The sequence below is a fragment of the Cervus canadensis genome, chromosome 24 (assembly GCF_019320065.1).
Source record: "Cervus canadensis isolate Bull #8, Minnesota chromosome 24, ASM1932006v1, whole genome shotgun sequence".
NCBI classification, from domain to species: domain Eukaryota; kingdom Metazoa; phylum Chordata; class Mammalia; order Artiodactyla; family Cervidae; genus Cervus; species Cervus canadensis.
This window is the reverse complement of record NC_057409.1, coordinates 37,985,153-37,998,687: the sequence shown is the minus strand read 5'-3', so window position 1 is coordinate 37,998,687 and position 13,535 is coordinate 37,985,153. Positions and strand designations below refer to the sequence as shown.

Below are 13,535 nucleotides of genomic sequence, written 5' to 3'. Positions count from 1 at the left end.
TAATTCTTACATATAGACAGCATATTAAAAGGCAGAGACATTACTTTGCTGACAAAGGTCCATATAGTCAAAGCTATGGTTTTTCCAGTAGTGATGTATGGATGTGAGAGTTGGGCCATAAAGAAGGCTGAGTACCAAAGAACTGATGCTTTTGAACTGTCGTGTTGGAAAAGACTCTTGAGAGTCCCTTGGACTGCAAGGAGATCAAACCAGTCCATCCTAAAGGAAATCAACCCTGAATATTCACTGGAAGGACTGATGCTGAAGCTGAAGCTCCAATACTTTGGCCACCTGATGTAAAGAGCTGACTCATTAGAAAAGACCCCGACGCTGGGAAAGGTTGAAGGCAGGAGGAGAAGGGGACAACAGAGGATGAGATGGTTGAATGGCATCACTGACTCAGTGGACAGGAGTTTGAGCAAGCTCTGGGAGATGGTGAAGGACAGGGAAGCCTGGCGTGCTGCAGTCCATGGGGTTGAAAAGAATCAGACACAACTGAGTGACTGAACAACAAAATTCTTATATAGCATTTACTATGTGCCAGGCTTTGTGGGAGATCTGGGTTGGATCCCTGGGTTAGGAAGATCCCCTGGAGGAAGGCACGGTAACCCACTCTAGTACTCCTGCCTGGAGAATCCCCATGGACAGAGGAGCCTGGCAGGCTACAGTCCACGGGGTCACAAAGAGTCAGACACGACTGAGCGACTAATCATAGCATATATCATGTGCAAGGCACTGTTTCAAGCCCTTTTAACCCATTTTATTCTTACTACAAACTTACGGAGTAGATGTGATTATTTTCTCACATCTGAAATTTTAAAATGAAGGTACAGAGAGGTTAACTGATTTACCCAGAGTCACAGAGTGAGGAGCAGATCTAGGAACTTAGCCAGTCTGATTCCAGGGTCCTAGCTCTTAATTACAATTACTAAAGTATGCTGCTTCTCACTTTTTTCATGTATCTTTACTGACAACATTCTAGGCTGAAAGGAATCTGTTAGTCAATAATCCTTGGGTAAAGGATCATTCACCATTCAGAAAACAACATTATTAAAATCTCTGATAACCTAAGTTTCTCGGTCTTGAGGGTTTTTTACCAAATGCTTTTCTGAATACTAAGCATGGATCTGACCTAACTGTCTAGTAATCCCTCACTTTCCTTTGTGCATCCTCAACCAGACTATAATGTCCTGGGGGTCTAGGCCACACCTATGCTTCTCTGGTATCTCCTATCTATTGCACCTACTACATAATGAGCACATAATAGAAATGCACGTTTTATCTTTGATAGACGGTAAGGAAATGGCAACCCACTCCAGTACTCTTGCCTAGAGAATTCCATGGACAGAGGAGCCTGGTGGGCTCCTGTCTATGGGTCGCACAGAGTCGGACACGACTGAAGCGACTTAGCAGCAGTAAAAGCTGAGATGATGGTCCCCTGAGATTAATTTTCCAGGAAGCAGATGGACAAAATTTAAAACGGAGGAGTGAGGAAAGACACTCCTTTAGCACTTTAGCTTTCAAGTTCTCTATAACAGGGTTCTCTGACATGAACACAGCCATGACGTACAGGTCTCCAAACCACTGGCTTGACCCCTTTGTCTCCCAGTCGCATCCAGCCCCCATACACTTCAGGAGGGGCAGAAGTTCTAGATATTTGAAGAGCACACTCCTACTCCCATATCCCAAGGTACCCGGAAGAGCATGTGTGTGGCATACATGAAAGTTTTAGTCACTCCACCATGTCTGACTCTTTGGGACTGTAGCCCGCCAGGCTCCTCTGTCCATGGGATTTCTCAGGCAAGGATACTGAAGTGGGTAGCCATTTCCTTCTCCAGGGAATCCTGCAGATCCAGGGATCGAACCCGAGCCTCCTATACTGCAGGCAGACTCTTTACTGTCTGAGCCACCAGGAAAGCCCCTACATACATGAGGGGTTTCATAAATGCATGTTGAAATAAATCCTCCACTGAAATTCCACTTATGGATTTTACTATCAGAACCCCTCCATGGTGCTAATCAAGGTTGGGCAAATAAAGCTTAGCCCTCTAGCACACACACAAAACGAACTAGAGATTTCTTCTCTGGGAGACAGCAGTCAAATACACTCAAAAACAAAATAACTTAGACAAACAAAGTTCGACCCCATGGACTATACAATCCTTGGAATTCTCTAGGCCAGAATACTGGAGTGGGTAGCCTTTCCCTTCTCCAGGGGATCTTCCCAACCCAGGGATCGAACCCAGGTCTCCTGCATTGCAGGTGGATTCTTTACCAGCTGAGCCACAAGGGAAGCCCAATACAAAGTGAGATGGTAACAATGGACTAAATAGTTCTCATTACTCCAAGCTATTTATGTTTTGAGGGGCACAGTAGTCTTCCTTAATTGCTTCTTTCTCTTCCAATTGGCTACCTGCCTATTCCTTAAGTCAAATAAATCTTCACTGTATTACCATTCCAAATAAGTGGGAGACAAATTTGAAAATAGTAGTAAAGAGAGGAATTGGAGCTATCAAGGAAAGTCAATTTCTTTTTATTTCTGTCTCTCATTTCCTTAGGAGGTCTAGCACTTTGGCTACTACAGATGCCCTAATTTTTCACATGGGAATCAAAACAGATTTGTGGCCATACTGGACTTTGTTTTTTCAAGAACGTAAGTAATAAGTTGTATAACTTTCCTATTTGGCACTTAAAAATACTGTACAGAACTTATTTTACCTAGACTCATGCATAATCAGCTCCCAAATTCAATTTCTCTTTTTCTTAGAATTGCCATTCTGCATGATTTACTCTGAGGCCAATAAGTAACTAACTGTGCCCAAGTCAGAAATATTGCTTACTTCCAGACTGGCAGCTATTTAATGAATAATTAACCACTCCATACTTTCTATCAGGGATGCTTGTATTACCAGGGTAAAGGTATCTTTTATGTCCAAACGATGCCATAAAACAGGCCTTTGCCAGAAAGACGCCCTCATTTATCACATGAAATGCCATGGGGTATTAACAAGGTCGATACTGTTTGTTTAATATATTTTGCTTTCATAGGGGCTTGAAATGATTTGTTTTTGCAGCTGTAACAGAGTTAAATTTGGGATTTAGCTTCAGCTTAGCTAGCTGAGCATATATAACCAGGGGCTATTAATTATCTGCCTAGAGGCCTTTGGTCATCTTCCCACCATTTACAGCAATCTTAGGGTGCTGAATTACACCACAAGCAGCCATGTTCTATCCTAAAATAATCAATCCTGGCTTCTCAGGAACTGAGGGGAGATTAAATAATTCAAATTTTTATTTCTTATTCTACAACACCGCCCCCACCTACACACATAAACGTGCACAGATTCTTAAAGTTGAAAGATTAGCTTCAGACATCCGTTCCCACACACGAGAAACTAAAAAAACAACAAACAACAAAAACCCCCACTTTTCTGAGCTTAAAGCACCAATAATCAGCCCTCTTCCCCTTTTCTCTCTTCTCACACTGCTGTTCTGCCTAAATGGACCAAAGGGAGAGGAGGAAGTTTGCTCGAAGATAAACTTGTCAAAAGCCTGTACTACAATTCTAATTCCTCACTACCTGTTTGTGAATGTCAGCTGGGAGCAACTGCTCAAAAGCTTTGGGGTAAGGGGAGTGGAAAGCAAAGGGGAGAGAAGGGGAAAGAAGGGGTGGGGCAAAGAGAAATTGGAGTGCAATTCAAACAAAACTGAAATCACACACACACACACACACACACTCAGACACACAAAAAGAGGGGGAAAAAGGCTCCCCCCACCTCAGGTCCTAACAACATACTTCTTTATCAGAGGTTCATTGTCAATCAATTAGCCGAGGCAGCAGGGGTCTGTGAGGTGGGGGCGCCGGGGGAAACAATGGGCGGCCCTGTTGTATTACTGTTTAATCACTTTTGCTAAATAAATAGAGCAGCCCCGAGGTGCTGTCATGTCAAGGGAATTTATAACAAAAAAAAAAAAAACTTCATTTTTCATTGGTCATTCCTTTTTTCCCTTCAGGACAAGAGAGGGTTATTACTGTAGCCTTAAGTTCCATCTTTGTGTTTCTTGCCTTTGATTTCCACTCGGACCCTGCCACTTTCTGGCACTAATTTGTCAGGCTGAACAAAGAGAGGATTTGTACCTCCTCTAAGGTCTCAATTAGGAATGGCTTCTGCTGTATTATGTGCCATTCAGAGAGGACACAATGCCGGTAATTACAGGAATTTGCACTAAATGGCTGAAGAATTCACAGCAAAACTCCCCCTACCCCTTGGGCTTACCCCTCCCAAGGGCTGGGGGGGTGGTGGTAGAAAAAAGGAAAGCAAAAAGCTCTTAATGCCAGAGAGATGTAATCACCAACAGCAGTCCTAAGAGGTTAAACAGCAGCCCAAGGAGTAAAACCATAAAAACTGACAGTGTGAAATGGTGGAGGGGACCCCCTCAGCTCACTGTTTTTCTTGCTGTCTCTTCTGTTAACATTTTCAATTTTGGTTCACAATCAAGAACACTGCCCCGCAGTGGGCCAACCGATTTCACCTCCAAATTACAAAGCAGTAAGACACTTCCGGACGTGAGCATTGCCATCTCTTGCCACATCTCTAAACAAGGCTCTGGGCTCTTTCATCAGAACACTCAACTGCTATGCTTCTTGATTGTCGGGAAATTACAGGAAAAATATCTGTATATATTACTGCCAGGAAACCAAGTATCTGTTGAGGGGAAATAGGTATGTACACATTTTCTAATTCCTGAAGAAAACTGTGCTACTGCTTTATAATCAAATTTATACAGCATTTTGTGAATGACCTCATTTAGAACCACTTACAGGTACATACCCCATAAATATTTTAATAAGCTGCACAGTCATTTGTCTTAGCATTAATATTTTAACACTACAGATGCCCTATTGCCAAACATAATTTTGAATCCCAACCAGTGACTTCATTAAAGAAGCATTCCTTACTTTCTGCTGAAGTGCTTCTGTAAAGTTGTACTAAAGCACTAGCAAATTAATTGTTCCTAAATACCACTTTCCTCGTGTGCTCCTTTGCCCAGGAACCTTCTGGGACTTCAGGGTCAAACATGAAGTTCAACCTTATCAAACTGCCCTTTTTTGTCGGTCAGAAAAGACACAATGTTTGCAGTTTCATAGACTTCCACTTGGCACCACCTCTGACAGTTCCCGAATCTGACCTGTGGGCCTGGCTTCCCCAGCTCTGCTCACAGTTGCCATTTGGCATTGGTGATGAATCTGGTTAATATCGGTTTCCCTAGGAGACTGCAAGTTCCCTGAGGGCAGGGACCATGTCTGCTTCCTCGCAGCACTGACTCCTCCAGGTACATCTGAGGTTCAGGCATGTGGTCAGAAACTCAGCACACAATAAATGGTAGAATGAACGGAAGAATTTAATTTTCAAAGGCACGTTCTCAGAAAGAAGGAAGAGTATGTGTAAAGGCCTTGGAGCCATGAATGAGCAAGAATAGGTTACAGAAAAGCAGGAAGACCACTGTAGCTGGGTTTCCTAGCATCCATGGAGCTGGAGAGGGAGCCATGTAACAAACCACACATAATCAAACACAACTATAAAAAGTTCAAGCGCATGTTAAGAAATAAACAGTTATGTGCAAGCATGTATTTTCAAAACCGTAACCTCAGGCATTTGGGGATGGTCAGGGTCCATTTTCTCTGCTGGGGCTCTTTAAGTTTCTAAAAAGGATATAGAAAATTCTTCACCTACAGAAAGTATTCAGCGAAATGAGGCCAACTGCACCATTTTGTAGATTTAAAAGCCAACATCTGTGGCTCACCCGAATAGCAACCGAATGACATCATGATAAAGACCTGCTCAGCGCAATCTTCCACTGTTAAAGTTTATTCATCAGGAATATTTAAAGGGGGAGGGACCAAGTGGACATAAGTACTTGTAGTCTAAAGAGGCCCACTTAAACAGTGAAATGCTGTGAATTAGCTTCTCACCCAAAATGATAGAGAAAGCCAAGATTCAACTAAAAACAGTTTATTGGACTTTTTGACAGCTTGGAAGGTAAACATGCTATATGCAACCAGCTCTTTCACTGAATGCATGTTTTTATGAAGATGAAAAGCTAGGTGACACAAGGACTAAATGCACAAACAGCTGGTTTAGATTAACTGTGTTTGTGAGAAACATAGGTCAATTTTTCAAGTTCCATCTGCTATAATAATCTTTGATATAAAGAAGAGCCTCCTAAGTAACTTAAAAAAACATTCAGGTTTGCTTACCAAGTTTGGGCCTTTTTCTTTTGAGACTCTGCCCCCTACAGGAGATGGAGTATGCCTATCTGAGATAGGAAACCAGTATTCTGGGCACAGGTATTTAGGGAAAATGCAAAGCCACCCATAACCCAAGTGTACCACACAGCACCTGAGCGTAGCTGTTTCTGATGGAAGAGGGGACATGAAGTGAAATTAAACATTTTACTTGAGAATCAGCCACACTGTACTGACTTCTCCCCTCGCCAAATGAGAAACCTACTTGTGCCCCGTTAGCACTCCAAACCAAAAGCAAGAAGGTAAAAGCCGAGCAGGCAAAGGACGCTTAGGCTACCTTACCCTGTCTCCGGGGTCCCTGTTACCACCATCCACAGCCTATTCTCCAGACCGCCAATCAGTGGGCATGATTCACACAGCAAAGGGTGGCATCCTAAAACATGGACCCTAAAGCAGATGCTCTGGGGCTTTCCAGGTGGCGCTAGTGGTAAAGAACCCGCCTGCCACAGCAGGACACATAAGAGGCTCCATCCCTGGGTTGGGGAGATCCCCTGGAGGAGGGCACGGCAACCCACTCCAGTATTCTTGCCTGGAGAATCCCATGGACAGAGGAGCCTGGCGGGCTACAGTCCATATGGTCGCAAAGAATTAGACATGACTAAAGCAGCCTAGCAGGCACACACGAAGAAGCTGCTCCAGGTCCTATCCCAGCCCATTACGTCATCCTTTTCCTGCTCTTTTCCACTTAGCTTCCTTCTCCCTGTCTCTTCCACTCACCTTTCTATGTCTTTCTCCTGTTCTCCTTTCTCCAACTGCCAGATGTGGTATACCTGCCCAACGGTACCCTCCGCCTGTACTTCTCCATCCTCTGGGTATCAGAGATGCTACTCAGCTAGCCCAGGGTGTATGCAGGGCACACTCCATCAGGAAGCAAACTTAGGACAGGAAGGCGAAGTAGACGGCCACAAAGGGATCATTTTGTGTAACACCTGAGGCTTGTCTTCCCTCTTTTACTAGGAAGTTCCCGATTCATGCTCCGGTCTCCACCTTGAAAATGAAGCTGAGCTGTTCTTCCCCATTCCAATAACACAGCAGATCTGTTGCCCTCCTCAGCAGTCTAAAGCCACAGGCGTGCACCACAATTCCAGCGCATCCACAGAGCAAGCACTCATAAATTATTATTGACTGGCTGAACTCTGAAACATAATATATGCACTAGTATATGAAGACATTGCAATGTCAATAATTTCTAAAAACTGTGCTAAAACCAGCATCTCCTTATCTCAAAAACCTTTTCCGAAAGTAGCTGGCTGACTTAATACAAGGTCACACAAGCTTGCAGACGTGTGCACCTCACCTAGTCTGGCTTCTTTATTGGCTCAGAGTTGCTGGTCTCTCCCAGCCCACCCTGCAAGTGTCTGCTCCCAAGCTACTGAGGCCCCCCAGACAAAGCACGGATGATTCACTTAATCCCCACTTTGAGTAAATTATTTTTCAGTAGAAGAGGCGACCATCATAACTAGGCTAAATTCAAAGGTTCACTGTGCCACCACTTTTCTGAATGCAGGAAGAGGCATGAAATTGAAAATCTGCTCTTGACTGGTGGCGGGTCTCTTGTTCATTTTTAAACAACGTACTTAAATCTGATACACCTGAATTGAAATTTTTCAAATCAGGTTCCAGGTAAAGCTACCTCCGTAGTAAATTTCTTGTGACAAACTGCATGGGGTTTAGTCAAAGGGAAAGGCTTGCCAGGTGGCACAGTTGGTAAAGAACCCGCCTGCCAATGCAGGAAACACAAGAGACATGGGTTTGATCCCTGGGTTGGTAAGATCCTCTGGAGTAGGAAATGGCAACCCACTCTAGTATTCCTGCCTAGAAAACCCCAAGGACAGAGGAGCCTGGTGGGCTACAGTCCATGGGGTCGCAGAGTCAGACACGACTGAGCATACAAGCACGCACAGTGAAAGGGGAATAATTTGATTTCGCTCCTAGTAGACACACAGACCTGGTTTAGTGAGGGGTGTGTGCTTTCCTGTTTCCTGTTTGCGGGAAGGTGAGAGGAATGGTGAGTAGGGGAGAGAAGCAAAAATAGGGATTTAAGGACTACCAGATGACTGGCCTTGGCCTGCACCTTAGTCTCACCCTCCACAGCAGTTCCGGCGGCCCCAGGAGTCCCGAGGACGAGGGCCTGGCCCATCGTGACTCAGAGGTCACCTGCTCATTCATCATCGCCCTGCACTTGGCCACCTCCAGGGTCTCTATCAAGGCTGACTTTCTGGAGTCTACCTTAACAGAATCTGACAAGGTCATGATCAATGACAGTTACTGACTATGGATGTTTTCCTTACCTAAAGAATGCCAGCAGTCAGCTTTGGGCATGGATGTCTCTAAGGAGACATCCTACATTCCCAGTGACCTTGATTTAAGAAGGCAGAGGAAATGGAATCACAGCAGGCCCAGGAAGTCTACACTCTAGCCTGCTTATGCTGCAGCCGAGTCATTTTGATTCAGTGGGTAGATCATAGCTGCTTCTGCTTACTTCATCAGCACGGCATGAAGATGGAGAGCTGGTTTAACCCAGCAAACTCCTTAAAGGAGGGGCTTTCCAGGTGGCTCAGATGGTAAAGAATCTGTCTGCAACATGGGACAGCCAGGTTCGATACCTGGTCGGGAAGATTTCCTGGAGAAGGGAATGGCTACCCATTCCAGTATTCTAGCCTGAGAAATCCCATGGACAGAGGAGCCTGGAGGGCTACAGTCCATGGGGTCACAAAGAGTTGGACATGACTGAGTGAGATGCAAGAAGTATCGGGGACTGGCTTTTCAAAGGGATTTTTCAAGTGAATTCCACTTGTGGGATTCAGAATTTTGTTCTTTAATGAGTTTTAGGCTGAAATGTTGTTTCATACCTGCACACTTGAAACTTTGAGCGGTGAGCCCTCGTTCCAGAGACAAGGTCGTCAGGATGCTGAGGAAGCTAGTGGTCACCGACTGGCGTTTGTTCTTCCTGAGTGCGTGCCCTCCCATCTGATCCCTGGGTCTGGTCCTCAGCGTGACCTGCAGGTTCTGTTCTGAACTCCTTGCTGCGTTGGCAGCTGTTTTCAGGGCCTCCATCCACTCCTGAGCCCTCTGCCGCGTCTCAGCACGGAGGCGGAGGATGTCTTGGGGGAAGATGACTTGAAAGCAAGAGTCACAGTCGTCCAGGTGGTCCAGTTGGACAGCCAGACACACGTCCACATTGTAGCTCAGCAGGGGGTCCTCGTCCAGCTTGCCCGGCGGAAAGGCCATCAGGCAGGTCCTGCTCAGCACAAACGTAAATGCCTTCCAGTTGTTCTGCATGGTCAGCCTGTACAGCGTCCCGGATTTGAGGATGTTTTGATACTGTTTGGGGTTATCCAGCACAGGGGATGGCATGAGCAGCTCGCGGGATTTCTTCTGTAAACAATGATTCTGTGGACAGTCGACGTGATGGCCAAGCCCCGGGGAGCCGGCCAGCTCTCCCGGCCGGCCCATGTAGGCTGGTGCAGCGGCGTGCACACCTTCCCATAGCTTCTGCCCCCAGTCCAAAGCCTCCCACGGCGACTCGGCCTTCAGCTGCAGTTGAGTGTTGTCATACAGGACGGTGTCCACCAGCCTGGCCTCGAGGTTGCCCAGAACAGAGATGCTCTGGAAGTGGGACAGCTGGTACGTGGCGTAGAGGTTCTGATTCCCACTGCTGTCGAGGCTGTAGAAGTATAAGCTGTAGGGGGAGAGCTCAGCGTAACAGCTTTGCCAGTAACTGTCATGGTCCTTCCGAATCTCCAGGTAACCCTTCTTCAGGATGTTCGGGAACGCCGGCTTGTGTTCTAGAAAGAAAGGGAAAAAAAAAAGAAAAGTAATGTATTAATCCATGAACATGAATGAACTGAATGAGATGACAAGGCGGGCGCCAGAAAACAAGCAGATCAGGGTCTAACCTGCTGGCTCCAACCAAACACAATATTAAACAGAGGTAGTAAAAATTCCAAGAGAGTGTCTAACCAACAAGATGTAATTGAGGGAAACCCTCACATCTGAAGAACTTAACTAGGGTGGAATTCTGACTGCAAAAGTAAGTACTGGGCGGCTGGGGCTTCGCTGTTAATGAGACAGGCAGAAGCCCATTCGGAAAACAGAAACATTGGAATGACTGGGGTTATGCTCCGTGGGCCCGTGAAACAACCACTTTTTGCCAGAATTTCTTGTTTTCTAGGTAACGCTCTTTTGTTGTTGGTTAGCCACTCAGTCATGTCCGACTCTTTGCGACCTCTATGGACTGTAGCTCACCAGGCTCCCTCCTCTGTCCATGGGATTTCTACGGCAAGAATACTGGAGTGGGTTGCCATTTCCTTCTCCAGGGGATCCTCCTGACCCAGGGATCGAACCCTTGTCTCCTGCACTGGCAGGCAGATACTTTACCACTGAGCCACCAGGGAAGCCCAGTGTTCTACAGAGCACCAAATATGAGAGAAAGAATGCTCCTCCTGCCACTTGACCTGACTCCCTGCCAATACTCATCTTTCTTTAGGTTGGTAAAGACAGGAAGGGCCAGCGGAAAGAACAGAGTGTGATGTGTGCTGCTCACAAGCTCCTGTTTCCCAGACACACCCATCAGTCTTCAAGGCCAGGCCAGGGGCCTTCTGGTTCATAACCAGCTCTCCAGACATGACTCAACTAGCTTACTTCTCAGGTGTCTGCTGGGATAGCCGTTCTCTCCCCTCTCTGAATCTGCTTGCGCTATTCGCTTCACTTGCAATGCGCCTTCCGCCACTTCCACCAGCTACCGCACACTTACCCTTCACTCAAGGCTCCTCTCTTCTAGAAGGAGTCTGCCCTGACTCCCCCAGCCCCACGCCCTAGTCTGCCCACACACACCCCTGGGTCAGTAGCAGGGATCCTTACTATATTATTCTCTTCTAATGGGCTCTTCTCAGGCTGTATTATAATAACTTATTTAGATATCTGAACAAACAAAATAGATGCTGATGTTCTTAAAGAAGTGTGTCTTCCCTACTGGACTACAAGCTCCACGGAGGACAGGGGCGAGGTCCGTCCTGACATCCTTATATCACAGTACATAGTGCAACGTCTGGTACATAGTGGGTACTTAGTAAAATCAGAATAGAAATAAAGCTTCTAGAACATAAAGCTTCTAGCATAATGCCCAGCATATAGTAGGTGTAACTCCCTTCCCTTTTCTTCCCCTCTTCCCCACAAGTTCATCTGGTCATGCCATCTTAAATTAATGATTAGCTGCCATAGATACAGATGTCATACTTTAATAAAAGGGGACTGTCACCTGGGAGATGTCCTGATACTTTCATCGGGCGTGAAAACGAGGTAGCTCTCCTCCCTAGTAAAGTTTTTCATTTCTGAGATGTTTCTCAACCTTTTTGCTGACACATCCGAGACAGTCATAAACTAATTGAGTCACTCCCTAAAGAAGACAAATCACATTCCCAAAGGGGTACGATTTCTGATCTTGGATGGAGAAAAAAATAAAAGAGAGTAACACAGATCTAGATCTTAAAATAGCAAACCAAAAGAGAAAAGGAGAGAAATGCGGCAGAGAAAAGTTAATTTCACCTACTTTACATCTCTGGTCCTGACATTCATTAGTATTTCTGTGCTAATTTAAAAGCCATTAATTTCTTGCAACCTGCACTAATCCCTTTGTAGAGAGAGATAATGGAAGACTATTCTCAGGTTATCTATCTTTTCTGATAATGCAATAAGAGAGGCAGTGCTGTTAGACGCACTGCTGTGGCCTCCTCCCTCTCATTTCCATCAGGCGCCTATTCAACCTTTTCCATAACAAGACCCATAACCACGCATCCCTCCATCCCCATCCCTCCTGAGACCCAACAGCTCAGCTACACATTCCTGAGCAAAAGAAAAACCATCTCTCTTGCTTTCAGCTAGGAAATTTCCTCTCCTTTTCTCTCCTCCCCGAGAGCTTTTTACAACAGCTACCACAAATTAGAAGTTCTAACTTTAACTGGACCCAAACCAGAGGCACACCTCGCTCCTTTCTGATTGTACAAGCTAGAGGGTGTGTGTGTGTGTGTGTGTGTGCGCGCTCAGTCATTCAGTTGTGTCTGATTCTTTGCGACCTCATGAACTGTAGCCCTCCAGGCTCCTCTGTCCATGGGATTCTCCAGGTAAGAATACTGGAGCAGGCTGCCATTTTCTCCTCCAGGGGATTTTCCTGACCCAGGGATTGAACCCATGTCTCCTGCACTGGCAGGCGGGTTCTTTACCACTGAGACACCTAGGAAGCCTTTATAAGCTAGGAGAACAGACGCCAGCTTGGGTGGACTGAATGGAAGTCCAGTAGGGAGTCTCAAAAGTTCCCCGACCTTCTTGCTGCAGAATAAGGTCAAGAATGTAGAGTGTTTCAATATTTTCTTCCTACCTCAGCTCAGCCCTCTCTAAATAGGTATGTTAAACTGAGAAAGAGAAGAGGGGGTTTAATCATAGGAAATGACCCATCCTTATAGACAGCAGTTTGAAGTGTAATTTCTTGAAAAAGAAGAGAACAGATGTGATCAGAAAACTATTCTCAGAGTGTATTCCTTTTTGGAGGGCCTGTTTATATCAAACCTTATCAGTATGTTGTGTGTGAAGTATGAATTATCATTGACTGTAGAGGGCTGTTTAATCTCTTTAATCTCTTTTTAATCTCTTGCTGTTACTTTCTACTGAATCTGAAGCTTATCTTGAATATTTTTGCTATTGACAAATCAGAAGTTATACACTTAAATCCAAGCTTTCATTAATTTACCATAGGTCAATTTTTATTTCTCCAGACCATATCATTTCATCATCTACATTTTTCTAAAGTGTTCCATTTCACAAATGAACAATATTATCTCTGTCTTAACTAATATCATAAATGATTCAGGTAGAACCTCTGACAAAGATTATCACCATTTCCCCAATGAAAACAGAAAGGTGATCAAAATGAATCACTGCGTCTTTAAATTTCATACTGAAACTAGAAGAGACTAATCCTCTTGTGAAAAAGAGCAAGAAATAAGACAAAAACATAAACAAAAAGAACCCGAGAATTCTGTTTACCCACTGCTTTCCACTGTGGCCAGTCATGAAGACCCGGCCCAGCTCCTCCTGAACAAAGATCCCTTTTCGCTCTCCTTGGCCCATACCACTCAGAGCAGTGGCTTAAGGACAAAATTTGCCACTGACTGAAGAGGAAAGGGGGATTTCCCCATCTTATGCACCTGATTCATTTCTGTACTGCCAACCC

The 13,535-nt window shown here is 45.2% G+C and overlaps 1 protein-coding gene across 1 annotated transcript in view; it reads right to left on the bottom strand.

Annotated features, from left to right (window-relative positions):
- PLEKHM3 (pleckstrin homology domain containing M3) overlaps positions 1-13,535 on the bottom strand; it is a 203,934-nt gene that overhangs the window by 146,260 nt on the left and 44,139 nt on the right. The window contains exon 3 of the mRNA XM_043444821.1: positions 9,160-10,095. Coding sequence (XP_043300756.1) covers positions 9,160-10,095 — 936 coding nt within the window. The remainder of the gene's footprint in view (positions 1-9,159; positions 10,096-13,535) is intronic.